Source organism: Gekko japonicus, unplaced genomic scaffold (genome assembly GCF_001447785.1).
Source record: "Gekko japonicus isolate JY-2015 unplaced genomic scaffold, Gekko_japonicus_V1.1 scaffold115, whole genome shotgun sequence".
In the NCBI taxonomy this organism is placed as follows: domain Eukaryota; kingdom Metazoa; phylum Chordata; class Lepidosauria; order Squamata; family Gekkonidae; genus Gekko; species Gekko japonicus.
Window position 1 is genome coordinate 1,321,193 of NW_015163095.1, and position 25,416 is coordinate 1,346,608.

At 41.5% G+C, this 25,416-nt stretch overlaps 1 protein-coding gene across 1 annotated transcript in view; it reads left to right on the top strand.

Annotated features, from left to right (window-relative positions):
- CFAP57 (cilia and flagella associated protein 57) overlaps window positions 1-24,478 on the top strand; it is a 32,640-nt gene extending 8,162 nt beyond the window's left edge. Inside the window, exons 7-22 of the mRNA XM_015406570.1 lie at window positions 953-1,118; window positions 1,710-1,823; window positions 6,951-7,163; window positions 7,443-7,616; window positions 13,444-13,605; window positions 14,385-14,540; window positions 14,664-14,757; window positions 15,548-15,738; window positions 17,687-17,860; window positions 19,475-19,633; window positions 19,936-20,079; window positions 20,170-20,286; window positions 21,301-21,435; window positions 22,296-22,439; window positions 22,873-23,005; window positions 24,112-24,478. Coding sequence (XP_015262056.1) covers window positions 953-1,118; window positions 1,710-1,823; window positions 6,951-7,163; window positions 7,443-7,616; window positions 13,444-13,605; window positions 14,385-14,540; window positions 14,664-14,757; window positions 15,548-15,738; window positions 17,687-17,860; window positions 19,475-19,633; window positions 19,936-20,079; window positions 20,170-20,286; window positions 21,301-21,435; window positions 22,296-22,439; window positions 22,873-23,005; window positions 24,112-24,323 — 2,488 coding nt within the window. The 3' untranslated portion in view covers window positions 24,324-24,478. The remainder of the gene's footprint in view (window positions 1-952; window positions 1,119-1,709; window positions 1,824-6,950; window positions 7,164-7,442; window positions 7,617-13,443; window positions 13,606-14,384; window positions 14,541-14,663; window positions 14,758-15,547; window positions 15,739-17,686; window positions 17,861-19,474; window positions 19,634-19,935; window positions 20,080-20,169; window positions 20,287-21,300; window positions 21,436-22,295; window positions 22,440-22,872; window positions 23,006-24,111) is intronic.
- The last annotated feature ends 938 nt before the right edge of the window (window positions 24,479-25,416 follow it).

Consider the following 25,416-nt stretch of genomic DNA (forward strand, 5'->3'; position numbering starts at 1 on the left):
AGGACAAAACACTAAGTATTTATCTACTTCATTTATACCCTGTCCTTCTCCCCAGTGGGCACCCGAAGCTGTTTATATCATTCCTCCATTTTATCCTCACAACAACCCTGTGAGGTAGGTTAGGCTAAGAATATGTGAATGGCTTCAGACCTTTGTCTCCCAGACTCTAATCCAATATGCTAAACATTACACCACACTGGATCTCAAATGAAGCACAATTATTTTAAGTTACAATAATATTTTATGTAAATCAATAGAAAGCAACAGTTTGCTCAAGAAGGGGGGTTTCCTGCCCCCAAAGCACCTGCTGTACCACATTCCATGTCATTATTGAGTGTCCATTGAATCTCAAGAATGGCTTTTGGGGGAGAGAAGCAGCAAAGAGCAGTTTTTTCCTTTTGCAGTTCTTTAGCTCCAGACCACTTTTTCCACTGCATGAAAGAGGAAGTCCAACATGTAGGATAACTGGAGAAACCTGAACGTGGAATTATTATATTCCATCATAGATCTCTCATGTGCTACAGACAACCTAAATGGACACTGAAGCAATAAAAAGAATCAACCAGCTGTTAACAGTATCCCAGGGGAACTGAAAAAACTATGGGTGGGATCCAAAGTGCCATCAGTGGAGCTTTGCAAGTGCTCTCCCACTGAAGCCCACTGAGCTCTTTGCAATACTGCTCCTCAGAATAGGGAGCCCTCAGGATCAGCACTGAGGATAATCAGCAAATGTTGTAGGTTTCAGGACAACTTTCAAGGTATAGAAATTTAACAAATTAAAACAGAGCAGTTGGAATCTGCTCATCTCCGTCTAACCCATTTAGCAATAATGACTGAAATGGTCTCACATGAACCATTCTAACCTAATCAGCATTTTGCGGGGAATAGCCCTAGTTGCAGGTTTGCAGGGAGAAGGCTGAGCTCTTCATTGTCATGTCTGTTCTTGCTGCAGCTCACTGGACCTGTACAAAGAGTACCAAGAGGAGGCATATGCGCTCTCCCTTCACCCTAGTGGCCTGTATGTGTTGGTTGGCTTTGCTGACAAACTCCGACTTATGAATCTGCTAATTGATGACATCCGGATTTTTAAGGACTTTACCATACGAGGGTGCAGAGAGGTGAGGAATTAAGAGGTAGTGTGTATGGGGGGGCACAAGAAGGAAAGGAAGAGTGTGGATTGTGAACTTATGGGAAGATACCAGTGGCAGGGAGGGAAAGGAGCATCTTGTGATTGATAACTTGCTTCTAGGCCAGGGGTGGCCAAACTTGCTTAATGTAAGAGCCACATAGAATAAACATCAGATATTTGAGAGCCACAAAACATGAACAAATATTACACGTTTTTACTGGGAAATATGCAAATTTGCTTTTTATTAACATTAAATGAGACTGCCAAAAATAATAACAAAAGCAGTAAAAGCAGATATCGATAATGATATTTATTTGTCCAATGATATTTGTTTGCTAATGATATTTAGCTTCCCCAGCCACCCTGCCGGGAGCCAATATGTATGAAAGAGCCGCATGCGGCTCCCAAGCCACAGTTTGGCCACCCCTGTTCTAGGTACAGAGAAATGATATGAATATGGATAATTGGAGGCTGCTTTCTAGATGATCTCCAAATTACTCTGGATAACTGTTGCTTTCATAAAGTTACTGCCTTATGTGCATATTCTTTGCTTCATATTGATTCCTGCTTCTCTCTGCAGTGTGTGTTCAGTAATGGGGGTCACCTATTTGCGGCAGTAAATGGAAATGTAATTCACATTTACTCCTCCACAACTTTTGAGAATATCATTAACTTGAAAGGACACAATGGGAAGGTCAGTGAATGTCATCTATAATAGTAATAAAGTGTGTTGAACAGAATGTATCTGAAATTCCAAAAGAACAAGGTCTCATAAGATACTGGTTTTGAAACTCTAAAAAGCACCATGTAAACATAAACACAGTAATTATATGTTATTATGTCATAATTTTACAAGCTCATAAATCAATATTTCAAAAGTGCTCAATTTGAATTTAACGAGGAAAGCTTTTAGCTGAAATGTCTTTGGTATTGGTTCTTGCATATGGATATAATTTGTACCTTTTAACCTGTATTTATGTGATTGGACATTTGTCTCTATATTAGGACTAGGTGCTTATATACAGAACCATAGGGTGGTAATTTTTAAATGATATTTTAGTGCTGTTGGACTGTCAACCAGACACCTGCCCCATAGCAACCCTCAGGACTGGGTTGATGATCTAAGTACTGTAAGTGTAATACTAAGCTGTCATTCAGATTCTTATGGTTTGTCAGTGATGCACCTAATGCCTTTTTCACATGCACAAAATCACATGGATTATGATTTATTGTTAGTTTTCTTGTTTCATTATAATGCTGTTTATTTATTTACTTTATTTGTAGTTTGCCTTTCTCACTGAGAGCAATGCCATCCAGTAGTGTCAGAGATCTAATAAGCAAAGCCATAGGACTAGGATTACTGTTGTTACTTTTCAGTAGACTACTCTGCTCTTTCTCCAGCCACTCATGAAGTCAAATAAATGTAATGGGTAGATTTTCAAATTTACAGAATAGCGCCAAATAAAAGTTAGATTACACTAAATATTATTTTCAAATTTTACTTGCATTTTTCTAGCTTTAGTTGTCATAAGAAAATTTAATTCTAATAAAACCTGTGTGGTAGAAATTCTGCTAAGTATAGTTGAATTATAAAATTAGAGCAAAAATTGGTCATTGTAATAAAATTTCTAATTATGAAAACAACATGCATGTACCTAAAGTGTGCGGTCCCTCTAAATGAAAAAGAAGACATGTGGATCTGCACAGTGGTTTTAGTTATGCACTTCTCTGAGGAATGGGTTCATCAAAAGCAGATAACCTGTATTCTTTCTTTAATTACCACACTTCACTGACACACAAATTGTAAATGTCATTTAAGGGTATTCTGTGGTCATAGGTTCTGAGCGATTAAAGAACAAAACATGACAATGAGCAGAAAAGTAATTTGTTTTGTTATATTTATTGTTTTGCCAAAAAAGGACATATGCACTGGAAAAAGAGACAAAACTTTAAGAGAAACACAGCCAGATGATGTTAGTCTTCAAGCCCAGCTGCATCGCTGTGATGTATCTGGAAATTAATTGAAAAAGAATACAGACATGAGAACCTAAGCTAAATGCTGTATGTTTTTTTTACAATAAATATTCAAATAACAAGTCTAAGTATTTTTGTTTTGTTTTGTATTATGAAATATTCATAAGTATTCTAATATCCAATTTTCTATGGTTTCATACATACACAATGAAAAAAAATACAATAACATAAACCAATCACAAGATTGATAGCTCATGGATTACAAGACTGGGGTGTATATTTACAAGGTCACCAAGAGCTTGGCACTATTCCTCATGGGTTTTTGAAGCTTTGATGCTCCTCGAAGGTGTAAAGTGCTTTTGATGTTTAATTCCAATATAGAATTATCAAAGGAAGACTGTATGAACTGTACTCTCTGATGAAGAAGTAGTAGTTCAGTTTAAAGAGTTTAAGGACTGCCACACCTATGTGGACATATTGTGGAGTTCTAAGCCTTGCCAAACTCATTTCGGCATTTAGTGCATGTTCCATGGCTTTTGAAAATATTGATCCGGTTCAAGGTCTATATCTTTATTGATACCATTGTTTTAAAAGGACCTTTTTTCCATTTTGGTGACTTTGTAAATACACACCCCAGTTTTGTAATTCATGAGCTTTCTATCTTGCGATTGGTTCGTGTTATTGTATTTTTTCCCCAGGATATGTCTGAAGCCTATAGGTTATTTTTTTATGTTTATATTTTTATTTTATAAAGACTTTATAAATAGTTACAGAAGTATCAAACCTATAATCAAATAGCTTACACATTACATATAAGTATTTCTGTATAATACATAAACAAAGTATTATAACTACTTAAGTACACTGTTTTAAAACAAGTATAACACACTGTCAGAACATCATATAACTAAAGAACTCAAAAGGAAGTATACACAAACAGCACAACAATACTAACAGTATTAAACTTGTCTAGAATTAAGTTTAGTTTACTAATTTTAAACTTTGTTCCATAAACAACTAGGAGCATTTTTCTGATGCTTTGAATTAACAGGTCTAAGGAACATAAGTTACTTTAGGTTAGACTTAGCTCACAAATAAATCAGCTGCCTATAAAGAGGATTGTTTGGGATTACATTAGCCTCCACCATATAAGTAATGAGTGGAAACCAAGTCGCAGTGAACGTGGATTCTGATTTGTGTGAGAGTGTATTTGAGGTGTGAAATGAGATCTTGCCCATGATGAAGTGATTCCACAAAAGATCTTGCCAAGAGTCTATAGTGGGTGGGGATTTATCAAGCCAGTTAGCAGCTATTGTGGTTTGTGCTACAGCGAGTAGAGTGTGAATTAGTCTGGTCTTACATTTGTTTCCATGTGAATCCGACCAGTTATTCAGAAGAAAAATTTCAGTAGGAGAGGTAGGTCAACTTGTGTAATTAACTGTATGTGATGTTTGATTTGTGACCAGAAGGATTGTATGTAAGGACATGACCACCAACAGTGGATATAATCTGCTTTCTGGCCACAGTTTTTGGTGCAAAGCAGATCGATGTCATCTTTCATGTGATGCAGAGTAGCTGGAGGTATGTACCATCTCAGAAGGGTCTTAATAGTCTGAAAACGGATATTAAAAATCGCTGAAGAAAGGTTTGGAGAGGTCCATATACAGTCCCAGTCTTTTTCTTTTATTCGGTTTTCACAATCTTGGTTCCATAAGTTTTGATATTTAAGTGGTTTTCCTTCATCTAATGCATTCAAAAGTTTGTATATTTTTGAGAGTAAACCGGATGTGTGTGTCTCCAATTTTTCCAGGAGTTGTTCAAAACCTGTTTGTGGTCTAGTCATTGCTTCTGCAATATGCGAAGATTCTATCATGTGTTTAATCTGTAAATATTGGAACCACATTATTTCCTTTCTTATTTTCTGTTCTAGTTGTGCCTTTTCCAGGAAATTCTTCTTATGTTGTATGTCAGCAATACATACAACTCCAGCAGTTCTCCAGGAACTATATAAAGCATCTTCTTGATTTGGCTGGAACCATGTTTGGTTTAGAAATGAGGACTGCCGAGAGGTCGGGGGGGCTAATTTGTCTTTGTATTTGTACCATATATTGAGGGTATTTCTTAGGTATTTGTGATCTTGTTTGTGAAACGATTTTGCCAGGGACAGGTTCCAAAAAGTGTCCAGTAAAGTGTGTGGGAATAAGTAGTGACTTTCAATTTGGACCCACTCCAGTTGTGGTGATGCAAGAGTGCGAAGTCAAGCAGCTAGATTAGAGGCTTCATAATAAGAGCTGAGATTAGGTAGATCAATTACTCCTATTTGTGACATTCTTTGTAGTGTGGCAAAATTCATACAAGGTTTCTTATACCCCCATAAGAACTGGTTTGTGCTCTTCTGCCATGTTTTCAATTCCCAGAGTGGGATGTCTATCAGAATTGTTTGAAACAGAAAGAGGTATTTGGGGAGTATGAAGCTTTTTATAAGGGCTACTTGATCTGGCCAAGAAGGGTTTAAAGAATTCCACTTAGTCATTTGTGTTGTAGTTTTCGCATAAATCCATTTAAAGTTCTGATCCACTAACTTTGAGATATCTGTTGGGATATAGACTCCTAGATGTCTCCAAGATGATTTTGTCCAGTTAAACGGAAATGTTGTCTTTATCGCGAGTCTAACATGAGGTTCCAGGTTAATGGGATAGATCCGATTTTTTCTGACTAAATTTGAGACCAGAAATGCAGGTAAATTTGGAGGTGATATTTTGCACATTATGAAGAGATGAAACTGGGTCTGTTAAATAGAGAGTAAGGTCATCCGCGTAAAGTCCAATCTTGTGTGTTTGAGTTCCTACATTGATGCCTTTGATATTTGGATTTTTCCGGATGGCTTCTGCCAATAGCTCTATGGCCAAAACAAATAAAAGAGGTGAGAGGAGGCAACCTTGCCTAGTTCTCCTTTGTAGATTAATGTTATGTGAGAATTTACCATTAACCAGTAACCGTGCTGTAGGGTCAGAATAAAGTGCTTGAATGGCCATCAGAAACTTGTGTCCAAAGTTCATCTGTTGCAGAACAGTTTTAAGATATGGAATTTCAACACTGTCAAACGCCTTTTCGGCATTAAGTGACAAAATCAGAGCTTCTGTTTGTAAATATTTGCAATGATCTATTAAGTTTAAAGACTGGCATATGGTATCCGTTATGTATCTTTGGTGAACAAATCCAGATTGATCTTGGTTAATTTAATGCAGAAGTTTCAGCCTGTTGGGAAGCCTATAGGCTAAAGCTGTCTTTCATTTATAAATCTTCCCCCCCCCCCAGTTGCCATTTGCATGTGCTGTCATAAAATGTTCATACCAGTTGCTCGAGAGAACAAAAAGTCCAGAGCAGAAGAAATTGTATCGTGGAGCAACTTACTTTCCACTAGTACAGTTGCTCTTAACCTTTTTGAGGTCACAGACTCCTTTGAGAATCTTATGAAAGCTATGGACCCTCACCCCAGAAAAAAATGTCATAGTGAGGCGATGATGATGATGGTAGGTTACCTGAACATTACAGTAGCATCTCATGCCCTCCTACATTTGTTTGGAGTGAAACATTGCTGTAATAACATAATTATTAACAATGTTTTCATAAAGACAATTTTCAAAGTAACAGGAAGGAAATCAGAGAAAAAAACAATTTTTGTGCCTGGTTCATGGACCTCCTGAAGTCCATTCATGGACCCCCTAAGGGAGCATGGACCCCAGGTTAAGAACCCCTGCACTAGTAAATCCAAGGAACAAACAGTGACTCTTGTGGCTAATGGTCCAGAGCTAGGGCTTCATGTATATGCTCATTATTTTCCTAGGTGCGCTCAGTCGTGTGGAGCATGGATGACTACAAATTGATCTCCTGTGGCACAGATGGAGCAGTTTATGAATGGAACCTCCAGAATGGCAAGAGGGAGACTGAGTGTGTGCTCAAGTCATGCAGCTACAGTGGAGTGGCGATATCATCTGATGCAAAAATTATCTTTGCTGTTGGATCTGACCATACTATCAAGGAGATCTGTGATTCTTCAGTGAGTTCATGCTCCCATAATGCTGGCAGAATGATAGCAAATGGCATAGGGGGAGAAAGTGATGCTATTCCAAAAATGAAGCCAGTGTTGGGGCCCATAACTCAGTGGCTGAGGTTGCCTACCTGTTCCACATAGTGCTGGTTACATTTGCATTTCAATTTTCTCCTCTGTGACAGTGCAGCTGTTTTCCAGTCCACAGATAAATGTTTGCACTGTAGCTTGCTACTCAGGGAATCAGACACAATATTGTTGAACCTGGTGTGTCTCCTGTCTTTTCAGATCTTGCGGGAAGTGCCTACTTTTGATGTTGCCTACACTTGCATAGTGGTATCTCATTCTGGCCGCATGGTGTTCACTGGAACCTCTTCAGGGGCCATCCGGTCCATGAAGTACCCACTGCCTATGCATAAGGAATTCAATGAGTATCCAGCCCATCATGGTCCAGTCACAAAGGTAAAGGCCAAATATACACATCAGCCTCTAGTCATGTTGATTGCCCTGGCCTTTGTGTATCTCTTCTTTTTTTCAGCCTACAGCATCTGCTAATGTAGAGATGCACAACTGATATTACTAGGATAGCGAAAGATGGGTGTTCAATCATACCAATTTTGTATGTATTTATCATATTTTAAAGGCATGTAATGGGAATTTGTAGTCACCAGACACTATAGACTCAGGTTGTAGCAAGTAGTGAGAATGAGTTCCATCCAGAAGCTCCCCAACCTTTGCCCCTACCCTTGTTACTCCCATCCCAACTGAGAACCTGAATGAGTTCAGGGAAGTTCACTATCAGTAGAGGACTGTTCTGACTGGGTCATTCTTCCCACTTGCTCTGCAAGTAGAGTCTTGTCAATCAAAGCAGAGAATTTTTGTCCATTCAAGTGTATGGAGGCTCTACTAGTTCTCAAGTCAATAACGTATTATGGTTGTGGACCCGCAGAATAAAACAAATATCAATAGAGAAGTTATCAAAATATATATACAAACTTCCATTAAGATATATAAAAAAGCAAATTGTTGTTGTTCGCACAGTCGAATCTGACTCTTTGCGACCCCATGGACCATATCACGCCAGGCCTTCCTGTCCTCCACCATCCCCCGGAGTGTGTTCAACTTCATGTTCATTGCATCAATAACACTGCCTAACCATCTCATCCTTTGCTGTCCCATTCTTCTTCTACCTTCAATCTTTCCCAGCATCAGAGTCTTCTCCAGTGAGTGCTCCCTTCTCATTTGGTGGCCAAGGTATTTGAGCTTCAGCTTCAGTATCTGACCTTCCAGGGAACAGTCAGGGTTGATTTCCTTTAAGATTGATTGATTTGATCTCCTTGCAGTCCAAGGGACTCTCAAGAGTCTTCTCCAGCACTATAATGCAAAATAATCTATTCTTTGGTGCTTGGCCTTCCTTATGGTCCAACTCTTGCAGCCATACATTACTACTGAGAATACCATCACTTTGACTACATGGACTTTTGTTGGCAGGGTGATGTCTCTACTTTTTATTATGCCATCTAGGTTTGCCATAGCTTTCCTCCCAAGGAGCAGGCATCTTTTAATTTCATGGCTGCAGTCACACCCTGCAGTGATCTTGGATCCCAGGAACATAAAGTCTGTCACTGCTTCCATGACTTCCCCTTCTATTTGCCAAGGAGTGATGAGGTCGGATGCCATGATCTTAGTTATTTTGATGTTGAGTTTCAAGCCCACTTTTGCACTTTCCTCTTTCATTCTTAGCAAGGGGCTCTTTAGGTCCTCTTCACTTCAGCCATTAGAGTGGTCTGCATATCTGAGATTGTTGATGTTTATCCTGGCAATCTTAATTCCGGCCTGTGATTCATCCAACCCGGCATTTCGCATGATGTACTCTGCATATAAATTAAATAAGCAGGGTGACAATATACATCCTTGTTGTACTCCTTTTCCTATTCTAAACCAATCAGTTGTTCCATATTCGGTTCTAACTGTTGCTTCTTGACCCTTATACAGGTTTCTCAGGAGTCATGTGAGGTGTTCTGGCACTCCCATCTCTTTAAGGACTTTCCACAGTTTGTTGTGATCCACACAATCAAATGCTTTAGCGTAGTCAATGAAGCAGAAGTAGGTGTTTTTCTGGTACTCCCTTGCTTTCTCCATAATCCAGTGAATATTGGCAATTTGATCTCTAGTTCCTCTACCTCTTCGAAACCCAGTTTGTACTTCTGATAGTTCTCTATCCACATACTGCTGAAGCCTAGCTTGTAGGATCTTGAACATGACCTTGCTAGCGTGTGAAATTAGTGCAATTGTGCGATTGAGCATTCCTTGGCATTGCCCTTCTTTGGGATTCTTTGGCCACTGTTGCGTTTTCCAAATTTGCTGGCATACGGAGTGCAACACCTTAACAGCATCACTTTTTAGGACTTTTAACAGCATCATTTTTTAGGACTTTTTAAGGATACCATAATCTTTGCTAACTTTATTGTTAGTAACGCTTTCTAAGGCCCATTTGACTTTGCACTCTAGGATGTCTGGCTTGAAGTCAGCGATCACACCGTCGTGGTTATCGAGGACACTGAGCCTTCTTGTATAGTTCTTCTGTGTATTCTTGCCACCTCTTCCTAATCTCTTCTTTTTCTGTTAGGTCCCTACCGTTTTTGTCCTTTATCTTGGCCAGCTTTACAGGAAACATTCCCTTGATTTCTCCAATTTTCTTGAAGAGATCTCTAGTCCTTCCCATTCTACTGTTTTCTTCTATTACTTTGCATTGTTCACTCAGGAAGGCCTCCTTATCCCTCCTTGCTGTTCTCTGGAAATCTGCATTCAGTTGGGTAAATGTTTCCTTTTCACCCTTGCCTTTTGCTTTCCTTCTTTCCTCAGCTATTTGTAAAGCCTCATCAGACACCCACTTCACTTTCTTGCATTTCTTTTTCTTTGGGATGGTGGTGATTGCTACCCCCTGTACAATGTCACAAACCTCAGTCCATAGTTCTTCAGGCACTCTGTCTATCAAATCTAGTCCCTTAAACCTATTCTTCACCTCTACTGTATATTCATCAGGGATGTGATCTAAGTCAAACCTGAATGGCCTAGTGGTTTCCCCAACTTTATTCAGTTTAAGCCTAAATTTTACAATGAGTAGCACATGATCTGAGCCACAGTCAGCTCCAGCTCTTGTTTTTACTGACTTTATAGAGCTTCTCCATCTTTGACTGCAAATGATATAATCAATCTGATTTCAATGTTGCCCATCTGGTGATGCCCATGTGTAGAGTTGCCTCTTAGGTTGTTGGAAGAGGGTGTTTGCTATGACCAGCGTATTCTCTTGACAAAACTCTGTTAGCCTTTGCCTGGCTTCATTTTGTTCTCCCAGGTAAAACTTGTCCGTTATTCTAGTTATCTTTTGACTTCCTACTTTAGCATTCCAGTCCCCTATAATGATAAGGACATCTTTTTTGGGTGTTGTAGGAAGTGTTATAGGTCTTCATAGAACTTGTCCACTCCAGCCTCTTCTGCGTCAGTAGTTGGGGCATAGACTTGGATTACTGTGATGTTGAATGGTTTGCTTTGGATTCAGACCGAGATCATTGTTGTTTTTAAGATTGTATCCCATTACTGCCTTTCTCACTCTCTTGTTGACTATAAAGGCCACACCATTTTCTCTTCGGGATTCATGGCCACAGTGCTGGATTTAAATGGTCTTCTGAGTTAAATTCCCGTTCACTGATTCCCAAGATGTCAATGTTCACTCTTGCCATCTTGTTTTTGACCACATCCAGCTTACCTTCATAGACCTTACATTCCAGGTTCCTATGCAGTATTGTTCTTTGCAGCATCAGATTTTCCTTTCACCGTCAGACGCATCCACAGTTGACCGTCCTTTTGGCTTTGGCACAGTTGCTTCATTCTTTCAGGGGTTACTTGTACTTGCCCTCTGCTCTTCCCCAGTAGCATATTGGACACCTTCCGACCTGAGGGGCTCATCTTCTGGCATCATATCTTTTAGCCTTTTGCTACTGTCCATGGGGTTTTCTTGGCAAAGATATTGGAGTGGGTTGCCATTTCCTTCTCCAGTGGATTGCGTTTTGTCTGAGTTCTCTGCTGTGGCCTGTCCGTCCTGGGTGGCCTTCCATGACATAGCCCACAGCCTCATTGAACCACGCAGGCCCCCTTGCCGTGTCAAGGCAGCAATCCATGAGGGAGAAAAAAGCAAATACATGACACTAAATCAACACTGTACCTCAGATTCTGGCAGCTGCACAGAATCTGGCTACTCTGTCTGAGATTTCAGACTCAAGGTCTGCAAGAAGAAAGGAGATATACCATTCTTCCAGTCTTCCTGGGATTTTTTTGGAAAGGATGGGTGTAATAAAGACATCTAAGGTCATTATAGAAGGGGCAGTGCAACAGTACTTGTTCAGCCTTCTCAATTTGCCCAGGAGCACAAGGGCATACACGCTCCTGAACTGGTACACCACAGTATCTCCCTTCTAATAAAGCAGATGGAAGAACATTGAGATGGGCTTGAGTGAAAGCTATCCTGTGTTTGGGAATCAATAGATTAGCAAAATACTTTGATAAGACCAAGTTCTTGTTCCTGAAGTGATGGTATTTTGCAGCAGCACTTAAGTACTGAAGTTCAGTGTTCCAAATCCTTTGCTTGATTTCAGATTTAGCTTTGGAATAACCCAAGGCTCTTAAATGACTAGGAGGATATCCACTGGATCCTACCAGTTCTAGTCCTGCTTAACTCTACAGAGACTTTTTTCCCTATGGAGCTCCCAATCCACAGCGTTTCTCTGTAGTAGCAACCCTACTCTACTCTCCCTTAAACTATATCCTATATTCTGGCACACAGTACCAGGCAACTGACTCAGACTCGTAGTCACAGAGAACGAGAGGTCCCTCAGAGGGAGAAGCAACCAGGAGATGAGCAACAGTTCCCTGACCACTCCTCCTAGGCAGTGTTACCTCTAAGCTGAGTTAGTGTGAGCTGGCTCACAGTTTTTTAGCCTCTGGCTCACACATTTTTGCCTTAGCTCCAGAAGGATGGCTCCAGAACAAACTAATTTATGCAGTAGCCAAATCGCTCGCTCACAACTTTAATTCCAGTAGCTCACAAAGTGGAATTTTTGCTCAAAGACTCCACAGCTTAGAGGGAGTATTGCTTCTAGGTAGATGATCTTCTGCCTCTCTTCAGCAAGCAACAGTGGCCTTGCTATCAAGAGAGGAACAGGCCTATAATGGCCAAACTCAGGTCTCATCGAAGTTTTCTCTAAGGATCCAGTCACCCCTTCTCTGACAGTTTTGATTAAGCTGTTCAGAGTGAATGAGCAGTCCAGTTTTCCTGCAAACTGTATGGGCATGGCAAAAACTATCACTGAAAGTGCTCTGAGTCCCTCTAGTGGACATGTGTATGGCAGCACTCATTGCAAGTTCTGTAGTCCCTTGGAAGCAATTTGCTCAAAGATCCAGGGGTGTAAAGCAAATGAAGCTTTGGCATTGGCTAGCTGAGCAATATCAGGAACTTTTGCTTGATGATATACTTCAAGAACACTTCCTCATTCCTAAATCACATTAAAACACACTGAAATTTTCCAAGGCTGCTGCCTTCATATCTATAGTGTTGAGCTAGGACTATAGGCCCTGTTGTAGCAACCTAATGCCAGCTGTGGCCAAAGCACTGGAATGTGGACTACTCTTCCAAGGCCATGGAGAGGGTACTATACAGGTCACAGGCAACAGAAGCCATGTTGTTAAAATACCCTTAGTGGCGGGAAGTTTCTAAGAATTCCATCAGGATTGGTAATCAGCATCCATAGAAACAGGGGTCACATAGACCATTGGAAACATTTCTCAAATTTGTTCTTTCTCTGAGATCCAGGGCCCTAGAGAAACATGTACCGGTTCTCCAAGTACAGCAGGTATCCAGTCTAAAAAAAAAGGCATGTACTTTATATTTTTTATGGCCAAAGAATGACATGTGGAAGCCATTGTTGTTGTTCAGTCGCACAGTTGAGTCCAACTCTTCACAACCCCATGGACCAGGTCACACCAGGCCTTCTGGTCTTCCGCCGTCCTCTGAAGTTTGCTCAATTTCATGTTTGTTGCATCCATGACACTGTCTAACCATCTCATCCTTTGCCGTCCCCATCTTCTTTGACCTTCAATCTTTCCCAGCATCAGGGTCTTCTCCAGTGAGTGCTCCCTTCTCATTTGGTGGCCAAAGTATTTGAGCTTCAGTTTCATTATCTGGCCTTCCAGGGAGGTTTCAGAGTTCAATATGTCTCTTGTTTTCTCCCAGATGTCTGTAACTTTTGATGACCAGTTCCTTCTAACATCTGCGGAGGATGGCTGTATGATTATCTGGAAAATATATGATAAAGAAGGAAGAGGGCTGAAAAGGGAGAGAGATGTGCCATACTCTGATGAAGTGCTGATCACTAGAACAGACATGGAGGAGAAGGTTAGTGCAGAGCATGAGTACTGTTTTGGGTATCTCCCATATGCATTCACAACTGCACAATATCCTTCAAGTAGAAAATGTCTGAATATCAATTAATCTCAGTATGGTCCAGATCTTCATATAGTAGCACCATTACCCAAACAGAGAGGTTACTAGAACAAAGCCTAAAGTGAAAGATTGAGGTATGACAGACATGAAGAACTGCCTCTTTCCACATGTAGGGGAAGATCCCATGGTCTTCTCACCAGGGCCTGCTTTCAGTTCTTTCTTTAAGAAAGGGGATGGCAGCTTCAGTCCAGGCCAGAATGTTTTCTGTGGCAGCTCCATCCCTTTGGAATAGGCTGCTAGAGAACATGAGAGCTGTTCCTTCCTTTTAGCAGTTAAGGACAAGGTGAAAGGTGAACTGTTTTAGAAGGATCTTTGGCTGAATGTTGGCTTTGTATTTGGTTATATTTGTTTACATTAAATAAATAAAGCTTAGCTCCTCAGCCATATTGCTTTAGATCTCTGAGAGTGGCTTCATGTGACATAGCAGCAAAGCATGTTTGCGTTCTTGTGTGCCTGTCTGATATATATGCTCAGAAACACATGTGCTGGCTGACATGCCACAGTAAAGTTTTTTGCATGTACCTGTCATCATGTAATGTGAGAATCCTGTAAAACACTTCCAACACAAGTATCCACATAAGTCTCTTTTTATTTCATGTGGTAATTATTATTCTTGAATATTTATTCACTGACATCTTTCGCTAACACTCCTATAATCCCTTGCTCTGCAGACTCAGATCATGTTAGAACTGAAAACTCGTGTAGAGGAGCTAAAAATGGAAAATGAGTACCAGCTACGCCTCAAGGACATGAATTATAATGAAAAGATTAAGGAATTAACTGAGAAATTCATCCAGGAAATGGAATCGCTGAAAACAAAAAACCAGGCAAGGGATAATGGCAAATGCCAAGGCATCTTAGTGCTGTTGCATCTCTCTTCAGTTAGCCTGTCCTTTCCCATCATCCAAGCTCTTGTAGGATTTACAGGCTGTCATCTCTGTATTTTTCAGGTTTTAAAAACAGAGAAAGAAAAACAGGAAATACAGCACCAGGATCAGCTTGCAGAACTAATGGAGAAGCAGTCAAGGGAGGTGCAAGACTTAGGTTAGGAGAGCCATAAATAAATACTTCCTCTGAGATGTAAGAAAGGGCTTTGATCCTCATGACAAAAGGGAAAGAAAGAAAATGAAAAAAGCAAACCCTTCAGAGTTTCATCTGTATTTAATCTGTAGTGCTGAAAAAGTCACTGTATAATCTGAATTTCAACAGCCATGTTGGGAATAATTTGCTGTAAACAGAATTGATTAATTTTACCTTTTAAATATGCCAGTGAAGTTGAGAAGGAAGGGAAGACCTAATAAAGAAAGATGCAAAGAGTACTTGCTTGTGCAGACATGGTCTGAAATAAAGTGTAATAATTTGGGGGTTCTTCAAAGCATCCTGTCCATTCAAACCACCCAGAACCAATCATTTAGCTTGATGTTCTTTCCAGCCTGTCATGCTGATCAAATTGACTGGAAAGACTTCACAAATGATGTTGTCTCCATAACCAAAACATCAGTATATAGGATTCTCTTACGTTGTTCCTGTAGGAGAGGAGGGCTTCTCCCACACTTACGGTTTAGCTCTAAAAAGCCAAAACTATTGGACTGGAAATTCTTGTGTAAATATAAATACGTGATTCACATAAATATAGCTTCCAAGCTAGTAGTGATCCATGAGAAATGTGGGTGAGAGTGAAGTCAGGTAGACCCCACAACAGCAAACGCCAACAGATTGGGGGGGGGCAGGTAAGAGTGCTCACTTGTTGCTTCCTGAAAGCTAAAGACAGTGCCCAGAGAGGCACTATACCATACCGCTCTGTAGTGTTTTCTTCTTTTTCTCCTCTGGTCAGAATCTGGCAACAACCAGAAACTGTTGCTAGAATATGAAAAGTACCAAGAGCTGCAAATGAAATCCCAGCGAATGCAGGAAGAGTATGAGAAGCAGCTGCATGAAATGGAAGAGAACAAGAGCCAGGCACTGGAAGAGCTGACAGAATATTATGAAGCAAAGCTGATTGAGAAAACAACCTTGTTGGAAGAGGTACTTTGTTTTCAGTTGGAGCTAAATCAAGCCAGGAATCCTCTTGGGGCCCACAGAGATTGCAAAAGACTGAGCCCAACTAGAACATACATGTTTCACAAGTCAGTGGAGATCTAACTCTGTGCTTAGAAATTCATATTTCTGATAATGAAGCAGAGAGCAAACAGGAAAAATAGAATTCCCACATCTTTGACCTTCTTTCCTTAGTATCAGAATTTCTCACATTTCTGTACATATTCCTCTTCCAGGTTAGAAATCCTTCTCTGGGTAGGCTGGCCTAATTCTGAGAGAGCTCCAGCACATAGGGCCAGGCTGTACAATACGCCTGACATGTGCCAGCTCACAGGTGCTGGACTGGACTCACAGGGAGACATACATCGGGGAAACTCACCTTAAAAAGCACTCATTCACTCAGTGCTGTGAGCATGGGGAGAGAAGGAACTTCCCTTTTCCTTCCCACCTCATTTTTTGCCAGCCAGAAGGGAGAGTGTTGGGTTTTTCTCTGGTGCTGCATACAAAAAGGAATGAAAAGGCTTCCTTCTGGCTGACTAAAGTGGGGTGGGTGGGAAGGAAAATGGAAGCTCCTTCTTCCCCCTTGCAGCAATCCCTTGCAGCACTGAGTGAACAAACTTTTTTTTAGGTGAGTTCCCATTATCTACATCTGAATGTGAGTCCAGCCATGAACCCATGACCCGACATGCACTGGGCATATCATGTAATTACACTCTTAGTTGCTGCATAACTAGTGTCATCCTTTGCCAACCAGTAATGTGTGTAAAGTGCAATGGTTAAAGAAAGATCTTACCCAGCAGGTTTTACAGTTAGATCTAAGTTTAAACAAAGTTTCCAAACAAAGTTGATCGCTTCAGTCACACTTTCGCACATACAACAGTGCACATACAAATACTAGTCCAAACTTGCTAATTAATCCTTTCTAAAGTGATTGACAGCTCCATATTCTCATTTTTCCATCCCAGGAATGGCATAACAAAGTGGCTATCTCTATCTACCACATTTGGTCTATCACATTTTTATCCCACCCTTTGTCCAAGCAGCTTAGCACAGAGTATGTGAGGTTTCTGCCCTGCCCATTGTTTTGTTTTCAGCATGACCCTGTGAATATGTTAGTCTGAGACTGGCCCAAGAGCACTCGCTGAGCTTCCTGGATGAGTAAGGATTTGAACACAGTCCTATTCTCACATGCTAATGGCTACACCATACTAGCTCTCAGTGGTTCAGTACAGCTGGCAATCACCATTCCATAACCCATGTTCCTTTTAGTACTGAGTACGGAGCTGCGGTGGCTCAAGTGGTTAAGACGCTGAACTGCAGGCTGTGGAAGGTCAGTAGTTCAGCAGTTTGAGACCCAAGTGTGCCGCAAGATGGAGTGAGCTCCCGTCTCTAGTTCCAGCTCCTGCCAACCTAGCAGGTCGAAAGCAAGAAATTGCAAGTAGATAAATAGGTACCCCTTTGGTGGGAAGGTAACAGTGTTCCGTGCGCCTTGGTGTTTAGTCATGCTGGCCACATGACCACGGAAACGTCTTCGGACAGCGCTGGCTCTTCGGCTTGGAAACGGAGATGAGCACCGCAACCCTAGAGTCGGATTCGACTGGCTTTCGAGCAAGGGAACCTTTACCTTTTTACTCAGTACTCAGTACTTTTAGTACTGAGCTGGGGACAGTATCAGTTTCCTGGTCTTCTGACTTGCAGTAGCAGTTAAAAGCACTTGGCAATGTGGTAATACATTCAGCTATTTGAACTGGAGTCTTTATCCTTAGACATCAGTCATTAAGGTCTCCAGCAGTGTGACAGCATATTGCTTCCTTTAGTACAAATCACCTAAGGGTGGGTGTGGGTGTGTTTTCTACCCTGGAAGTTCACCTTGATTCACAGCAGGATTGTTCAAGCTCCTTTCAGTTCTCCTTCTTTTGCCCTTCCTACCATTCAGGCTCAGGATGATGCAAGACAGCAGCTTCGGGAATTTGAGGAAACCAAAAAACAGATTGAAGAAGATGAAGATCGAGAAATTCAAGACATTAAAATTAAATATGAGAGGCGGCTTCGGGAGGAAAGAGAATCCAACTTGCGGCTAAAGGGGGAGACAGGAATAATGAGGAAGAAGGTATGCTCAGCTTTCTCACATGGTTTATGTTTGTTTATTTACTTGAAGATTCATATACCATTGCCAAGAAAGAGGTATTTGAAGCAGTATACAACATGAATGATGCAACAATAAATCATAACAATGGCAAACGTAAAATTAAAAAGCTACCATTTAAAATCCACTGTCTATCAACAATTTGTATTAAAAGCACAACCACAGAAATATCAGTAAATTTACAACAGTGAAGAAAAGCCATATCCAATCACTGTAGAATGCTAGAAAATACACTTCCATTGACACGAAAGCATAGCTATAATAGTACCTACACAGAATACAGAACAACACTTCTCCTACAACTTGAAAGGAGTGAAGAGATATACATGGGAGAATGCAATTCCTAAGGTATACTAGTCTGAAACCATGTAAGGCTTTAGAGGTAACAGATCCTGAAGCAAATAGGAAGCCATTGCAGTTGAGCCAGAATCAGAGCAATGTGCTACCTGCAGCTCATATCTGAGAGGTGGTGAGCTGCAGCATTCTTCACTAATTTCTAAACCATCTGCAAAGGCAGCCCCATGTAACAGTCAGTATGGGAGGTTACCAGTTCATGGATGACTGAGGCCAAATCTTTACTTGAGAGAAGGAATTAGAGCTGGATCACCAGTAAGTCAGTGAAAGACACCCCTAGGCACTGCTGCCCCCTAAGAAGCCAACAGGAATGCAGAATCCAACAAAAACCCTCAGTTGTGCACCCTGTCTTTAAAGTTGAGTAGACCCCATCCAAATGATCACTCCCCCACTGCCATTGCCCATCACTGTTTAAAAGCATCAAGAGCGAAACAGAACCATGTGCTGCCCATACACAACAAAACTCAGGAGAACAGCAGTCACCTAGAGTTTTTCCCTGGGAATGTTCTGTAAGGCACAGAGCAGTTGGGTTGGATCCCATGCAAAATATCCACTGGTGGAAGGGATTTCTGTCAGCAAAGCAAAACTCCTCTGTGTCCCCCTCCCACTGCAGCCCCAAATGCCCCTGAAAGGCTGCTCCTGGGAAACGGGACCCCTAGGAAGAGCATCAGTGGGGAGCCAGAAATCTGCTGCAAGAGGGGGGAACTGATTCAGATTCCTGCCTGTCTGTTAGCGGAAATTTTCCACTGGATCCAACCCAGAATTTGCCATCATCTATTCTATGCATTCAGTCAATGAACCTGTTGATTTTCTGTAGGACCCAAGTAATTCTTAATATACTTTTCTCTTCCCTCTTTCATTATTTTTGAGAGAAATTATGTACAGGCTCTGAAAATTTGATCTATCTGCCTCATATTGAAAGCGTATCCCCAGAGAATATCTGTCAAGTTTTCATGCTTGCTTTCACAGTCAGTCTTACTTTGCTCTGGAGTATGTCCCAGTTTCCATCTCTAGTTTGTCAATACTGAATTCACTGGCTGATAATCTACTTTTTGGTGTCATATGGCTATCTATTAGAGCAGTAGTTTTTTTTAGCTGTACAAAGCGACCCGACTTGTTGGAGTTTTGGTTTGTTCTTGTTGGCAATTTGTATATTGCTGTTGCTGGATGAGACATTTGATCACTGTTCCCAGCCTGGCAGATATCCTATGTATATCTCACTAGTTCAACAGTCTCCAGAAAGAGATTGAAGAGCGCAGCAGCGACATTGAGGGCTTGAAGGCAGAGCAGCAAAAGCTGCAAGGAGTCATTAAGGCCTTAGAAAAGGATATCCTGGGGCTGAAGAGGGAGATTCAAGAAAGGGATGAGACAATTCAAGACAAGGTGAGACATTTGGGAGGTTAATTTTGTACCTGCTCTGTTTGTTTCACCCCTTCATCCCCAGCTGGTTTTGGTGCCCACATCTCTACTTGGCAGAAAAGACCTGGCTGTGTAAACAAGGCCTCTGTATTCTTGTCTTCCAGGCTAGATATTAATCTGGGCCTCTGTCCCTCCTTATGACATTGCTCCACACAAATCACTTTTCTCTCACCCCATTACCCCTGTTGATAATAAGGATGAGGGTGTGTAAGGTCCCTGTTTCTCTTCAGACACTTCTCACTTATGTGCCTGTTTATGTGTCCCAGGAGAAGCGAATTTATGATCTGAAGAAGAAAAACCAGGAGCTGGAAAAATTCAAATTTGTACTAGATTACAAGATAAAGGAATTGAAGAAGCAAATAGAGCCACGAGAGAATGATATCAAAGCCATGAAGGAGCAGATTCAGGAGGTGAGCAGCTCTGCGTCTCAGTATGCTTGAAGGTCAGATGGGATCACAGGTCTTCTTTACAGTTGTATCTTTTCTCATGCATCTGTATAGATGGAGGGAGAACTGGAGTGTTTCCACAAGCAGAACACACGGCAAGAACTTAACATTGCAGAACTGCGGCTGAAGTTGAGAGCCACAGACCGGGAGATGCACAGAGAGATGCAGAAGGTTTGTTTAGCAGGAGTGGTGAGAGCACAGAGGTGGGGATTATGTTATTAACAATGATACAGAATCAGTGGGGTGGGCTGATATTAGTTGCTATAAGAGTTCTGGGTAATGTGAAACACATGAACATTCTTTTACTAAAGAGGCTGGTATGAAAAGGATATAATTTGTATGCTAATGATGTCTGAATCCTGATCTACTATTAGTATTTATAACATCCCACCGCTGTTAATAGTCAGTTGTTCATTTGTTTTAAATGTACTATTTTCATTGAGTATATTTGAGTAACAAAGTAGTCTTATATTTTAAAAATGAATACACCTATTATCAGTAGTAATAGGCTATTTTTGGTCCTTTGCAGGCTCAGGTATATATAGAATCATACAATCACAGCCTTGGAAGGGGCCATACAGGCCATCTAGTCCAACCCGCTGCTCAGTGCAGGATCAGCCTAGAGCATCCCTGACAAGTGTTTGTCCAGCTGCTGCTTAAAGACTGCCAGTGAGGGGGAGCTCACCACCTCCCGAGGCAGCTGATTCCACTGTTGCACAACTCTTACTGTAAAAATGTTTTTCCTAAGATCCAGCTGGTACCTTCCCACCCTTAATTTAAACCTATTATTGCGAGTCTTATCCTCAAATATAGTCAATGGCCTTTAAAGCTCCCTTTTCTTTTTTACAGTTCTGTAATTCAAATTGTATTTTTCTTCCACTGAGCCTGGTATTTGCATTTCCTGGTAGAAGAAGGCGATTCACACATGCTGAGCTGTTATCCAGTGATGGGATATCAATTGATGTACTTGCATATGTGAATTGGCTCAGTGTTCATTTATTAAGAGTAAGAGGGCTGGGAATATCCAAGGCCATATCTACCATTGTCTCTATGAGCTGGGTGCCCTTTGGCTGGAATGTATCTTGTAGACAGTATGCCAAGACTCCACTGGGACCAGAACAAGGAAGTCTAACCCACAAACAATGTATTCTGATGAATCAAGCTTAAACATCTTCTTGCCTGCAGGAGCGAGACATGGAAGCACTTATCAAGCGATTTAAAACAGATCTTCACAACTGTGTGGGCCTCATCCAGGAGCCTAAGAAACTGAAGGAGAGCATTAGGGATATTTATGAGAAGTACGTTCAGAAGGCAGATATGGTGAGTCCGAGTTCTCCTTTCTGCAGAAATTCCCCATCTTATCTCCTTGTAATGGACCCCAAAGCCATTGAAGTCCAAACTATTATTTGGAAGTAACTGCTTCCCCTGGGTAGTTGTACTGACTCAAACCAAGCAAACAATACAATAACCTCTAACATCCTGGCAAGCCTGCCAGAAAATACATAGGTTCCAGGATGTTACTGCACTACAAGTAAACCATATCAGTTAAAATATAAGAAGAGTGTTTATTTAAATGGGGAAAAGCTTTTTTTAAAAACATAGTATAAATTTTCAGACTTCAGTATTGAAGAAAAACAACTAAACTAGCTTGGAACTACATAACACCTGAAGATTTCTCAGTTGCAAGGTGGGTACTAAGAAACATCCATAAGGAATCCAGGACAAAAAAAATAGGGTTCCAACATACAAAGCAAGGCACAAAAACCATGTTAACTGTAGTACCCTGCCTTTTTTAAAAAAAAAAACCAACTGACCCACTACAGTTATACTCTTGTAGCCTTCAAATCAGGTGACTTCTGTTAACCCACAACATGGCATGTATAGATAAATCTTCTCAAAGGGTGATGTCAGGGTTTTCCTTCACAGGTTCTCACAATCCTACTAATTGGAGCTCTAATTGGAAAACATCCCTAAACTTCACCACTACCTTGAACCAATAAAGATGGTTCAAGGAGAATACGGGAATCTGTCTGTTCCCAACAACAAATAGGCTACAGGTGCAAATAACCACTTCAGTAATTTTAACTACCCACGTTGTTAACCCTTAAGCACCACTTCAGTGGGGAGGGAGAGTCAAAACCTCTACACTTCTATTGTGTTCACTTCCCTTTTTTATCCAGGTGGAAATTGTGGGTGTTGACACAGACCTGCACCAGGAATACACGAGGCAGCGAGAACATCTCGAGCACAACCTGGCAACACTGAAGAAGAAGGTGATAAAGGAAAGTGAGCTCCATCGTGGAGACTATGTGCGCATCATGCAGGTATGAGAACGGGAACAAACAGGACTGCTTCACACCTGCAGTCTGCTATAGAGGGGAAGGTTCAATATGCTCTATATAGACCCTTTTTGTACTTTCCCAGGATATTCAGAGACACCCCCCCCCCCAACCTGACAATAATTTCTAGATCTGGATTTAGAATATCTAGTGTCTCTTGAAGGGATGGTAGGGGTAGAAAGGGAACAGAGGACAATATATTTATTGGTTGGAGAAGATGTTATTGTAGGCCTGGTAGGTCTGGAGACCATACAGGCGCGGTCAGTTGTTTCATTCCTTCAAACCCTGCTTCATCTGCTCCAGTTATCCTTTGCCCTTGTAAATACAGTTTATCACCACATTTTTGCTTATCAGGTCAGCATCTGTAGGGATGCTGTAGAAAAAATTATTCCGGATGTCTTGTGCCTTGATCCTACAGGAAAATGTGAGCCTCATTAAGGAAATCAATGAATTGCGGAGAGAGCTGAAGGTCACTCGCACTCAAGTCCATGATCTTCAGTCAACACTAGGACTTCTTAATAAACGGAAGAAGCTACCTGGACACTCCACAGGTGATTACTGTAGTTATTCGCCTCTTGTCCTTTACTTGCTTACAGGAAATGCTTCTTTCTCTCCCTCTTTCATTTTTTCCTTAGAGTTTCTGACATATGAAATCGATGATGTCTCATATTCAATCAGCATATGCTAGGATGAGCACATACAAGCTTTTGAGCTACAGAATGGAAATCCAGTTGATTCTAAATCACCAGATTATTTACTAATGCAAATATTCAGTCACTTTAGTAGCACAACTATGAATACAGATATACTGTTCTAATGATAGTATCTTATGCACTTGAATCACATCTATGGAGTATATTTACCATCAAGAGATTTGCAGTGAAACAGTGTAATGTAGTGAATAAAATGCAGTCATTTGTCCAAGGCTGTTACCATGTCACTGATATCTATGGTGGTGATACACATAAAATGGGAGTCAGTATGAAGCCCTGTTGTGGTAGAACTTGCAAACAGGGGCAGACTGGCCATGTAACGTAAATGACATTTCCCAGTGGCCCTCTTGCCCTGGTGGCTAGAGGAAAGCAGAGTCAGGTCTCAGTAGCTCTGCCAGCACTGCAGGGACCACTTGGCTTTTGATTCCTCAACAGCAACACTGATCAGTGTTAGCTCCCCAAACTCCTCATACAATGCTCCACTTTAAAGCAGTGAGCCCATGGGTGAGCCAATGCCAGTTTTAAATTTCCAGTTTGCCCCTTCTTGCAGTTATCCCTTAACCATACAGCCCAGTTTTGACTCTTGTCTGCTGGTATAAGGCCCTGGGGGGGGGGGGTGGACAAAACTGCTGTTCCTGCTTCTGTCAGCAGAACTCCATTAACAGAAGAGGAAGGAGGGAGCAATTCCTCCCCCCTCCTCACTGCTGCCTACTAACCTGGGTAGTTATTACTCCATGCAGGTCCCACGACCCCAGAAATAAACTTTCCACATGTACATGCTCTACTACTGAGCCATGGCCCATCCTCCCATTACTAAGTATGAGACAATCCATATTCTCCTTGTCTCTTTTCTGTTACATTTCTGGATACCCTTGTTCTAGGTCATTTCCCAGAAATATTTTCTGCAATTATCATCAAACAATTTGACTTTCTGTTTCTTCCAGCTCCCTCTCCTGAAAGGCATCAGAGTCCAGGTATCCTGCGGCTGAATCCAGAGGAGGAAATGGAGAGGATAATCGAAATGCAACAGATTGAAATCAAGTTTCTCCGAGATCAGATACGAGGGCAGGAAAGCCCCCTTGCACTCAGGGCTATCCCAGATGGGAAGCTTCCTGTGTTGGAGACTGAAAGGCGCAGTGGTGTACAGTCACAGTGATCTGTGTTTGGGAAGCCTCACATCACAGCTGTGCAAGTGTTATCTGCTCTGCAATGTTAAGACTCAGTCCTGTCTTCCCACTCTCCCCAGATGTTTTGTTTTAGCATCTCTATTTTTTTGAGAGAAGCAGAAAGTGGAAGGAAACAATAAATAAGGCAGGCTGGATTTGTCTGTGTATGCAAATATGGGCAAGTTGCCAGGAAGAAGAACTGAGTGAAAAGAGTAGGCAGGGAAGGAAGCTGGAAGTTGACAAGTGAGGCTAAAACACCACTTGAGAGGGGGACCTCCACACCAGAGTGGAGATTCGAACCTGGCTTTCCCAGATCCTAGTCTGACATTAACCACTACACCACATTGGCCCTCGTCCAATTGTCCACTCATTCTCTTAGATCCTACTCTGTACCAACTTTTTCTTCTGTACATTTTAGATCTTCGTTGTGGTCTCTGTGCTTCACACCCATGGGATCTAGTGCGCATGCGCTGGATCGATAGGCATTGTAGCAAGCTCTTTTACCGGATTTTCGCGCCCAGACCTCGGGCATGCGCAGGAACCCCACCGCGCATGCCCAGAGGGGAGGGTGCGGACATCCCGCCAGTTCCTTTCTTACCACTGCGTTGGAAAGACCTCTTTCTCGTCGGTCTGATCGGTTCTCTTTTTTTGGCTTTTGCCTCACGGCTCTTCGGATTTTTCCTCACTTTATCCTTTTTTCTTCAGTGTTTCTTTGTTTGTTCTTTAAAAAACTTTATTTTACAACTGAGGGGGAAGTTGCCGGTTTACCTCAGTGTGGCCTTCGGGGTTCCCCCCCCCCCTTCTTTCTTCTTTCATTGTTTATTTTTATGGAGAAGAAGTGGGGCTTTTTTAACCGGTGCAAGGGTTGTGGCCGTAAACGTACTCCACCTGGCCATCACACCCTGTGTATTTTTTGTCTGGGAGAGTCTCATCAACCTGAGTCCTGTTGCGACTGCGCTCACTTTTCCAACCAGACACGAAAAAATAGAGCTGCGCGCCTTAAAGTGGCGCTCCTTGAGTTGGCGTTGTATCTTCCCACAATGATGGAGTCCAGGAGGCCTTCGACATCGACTGCTCTGGCAT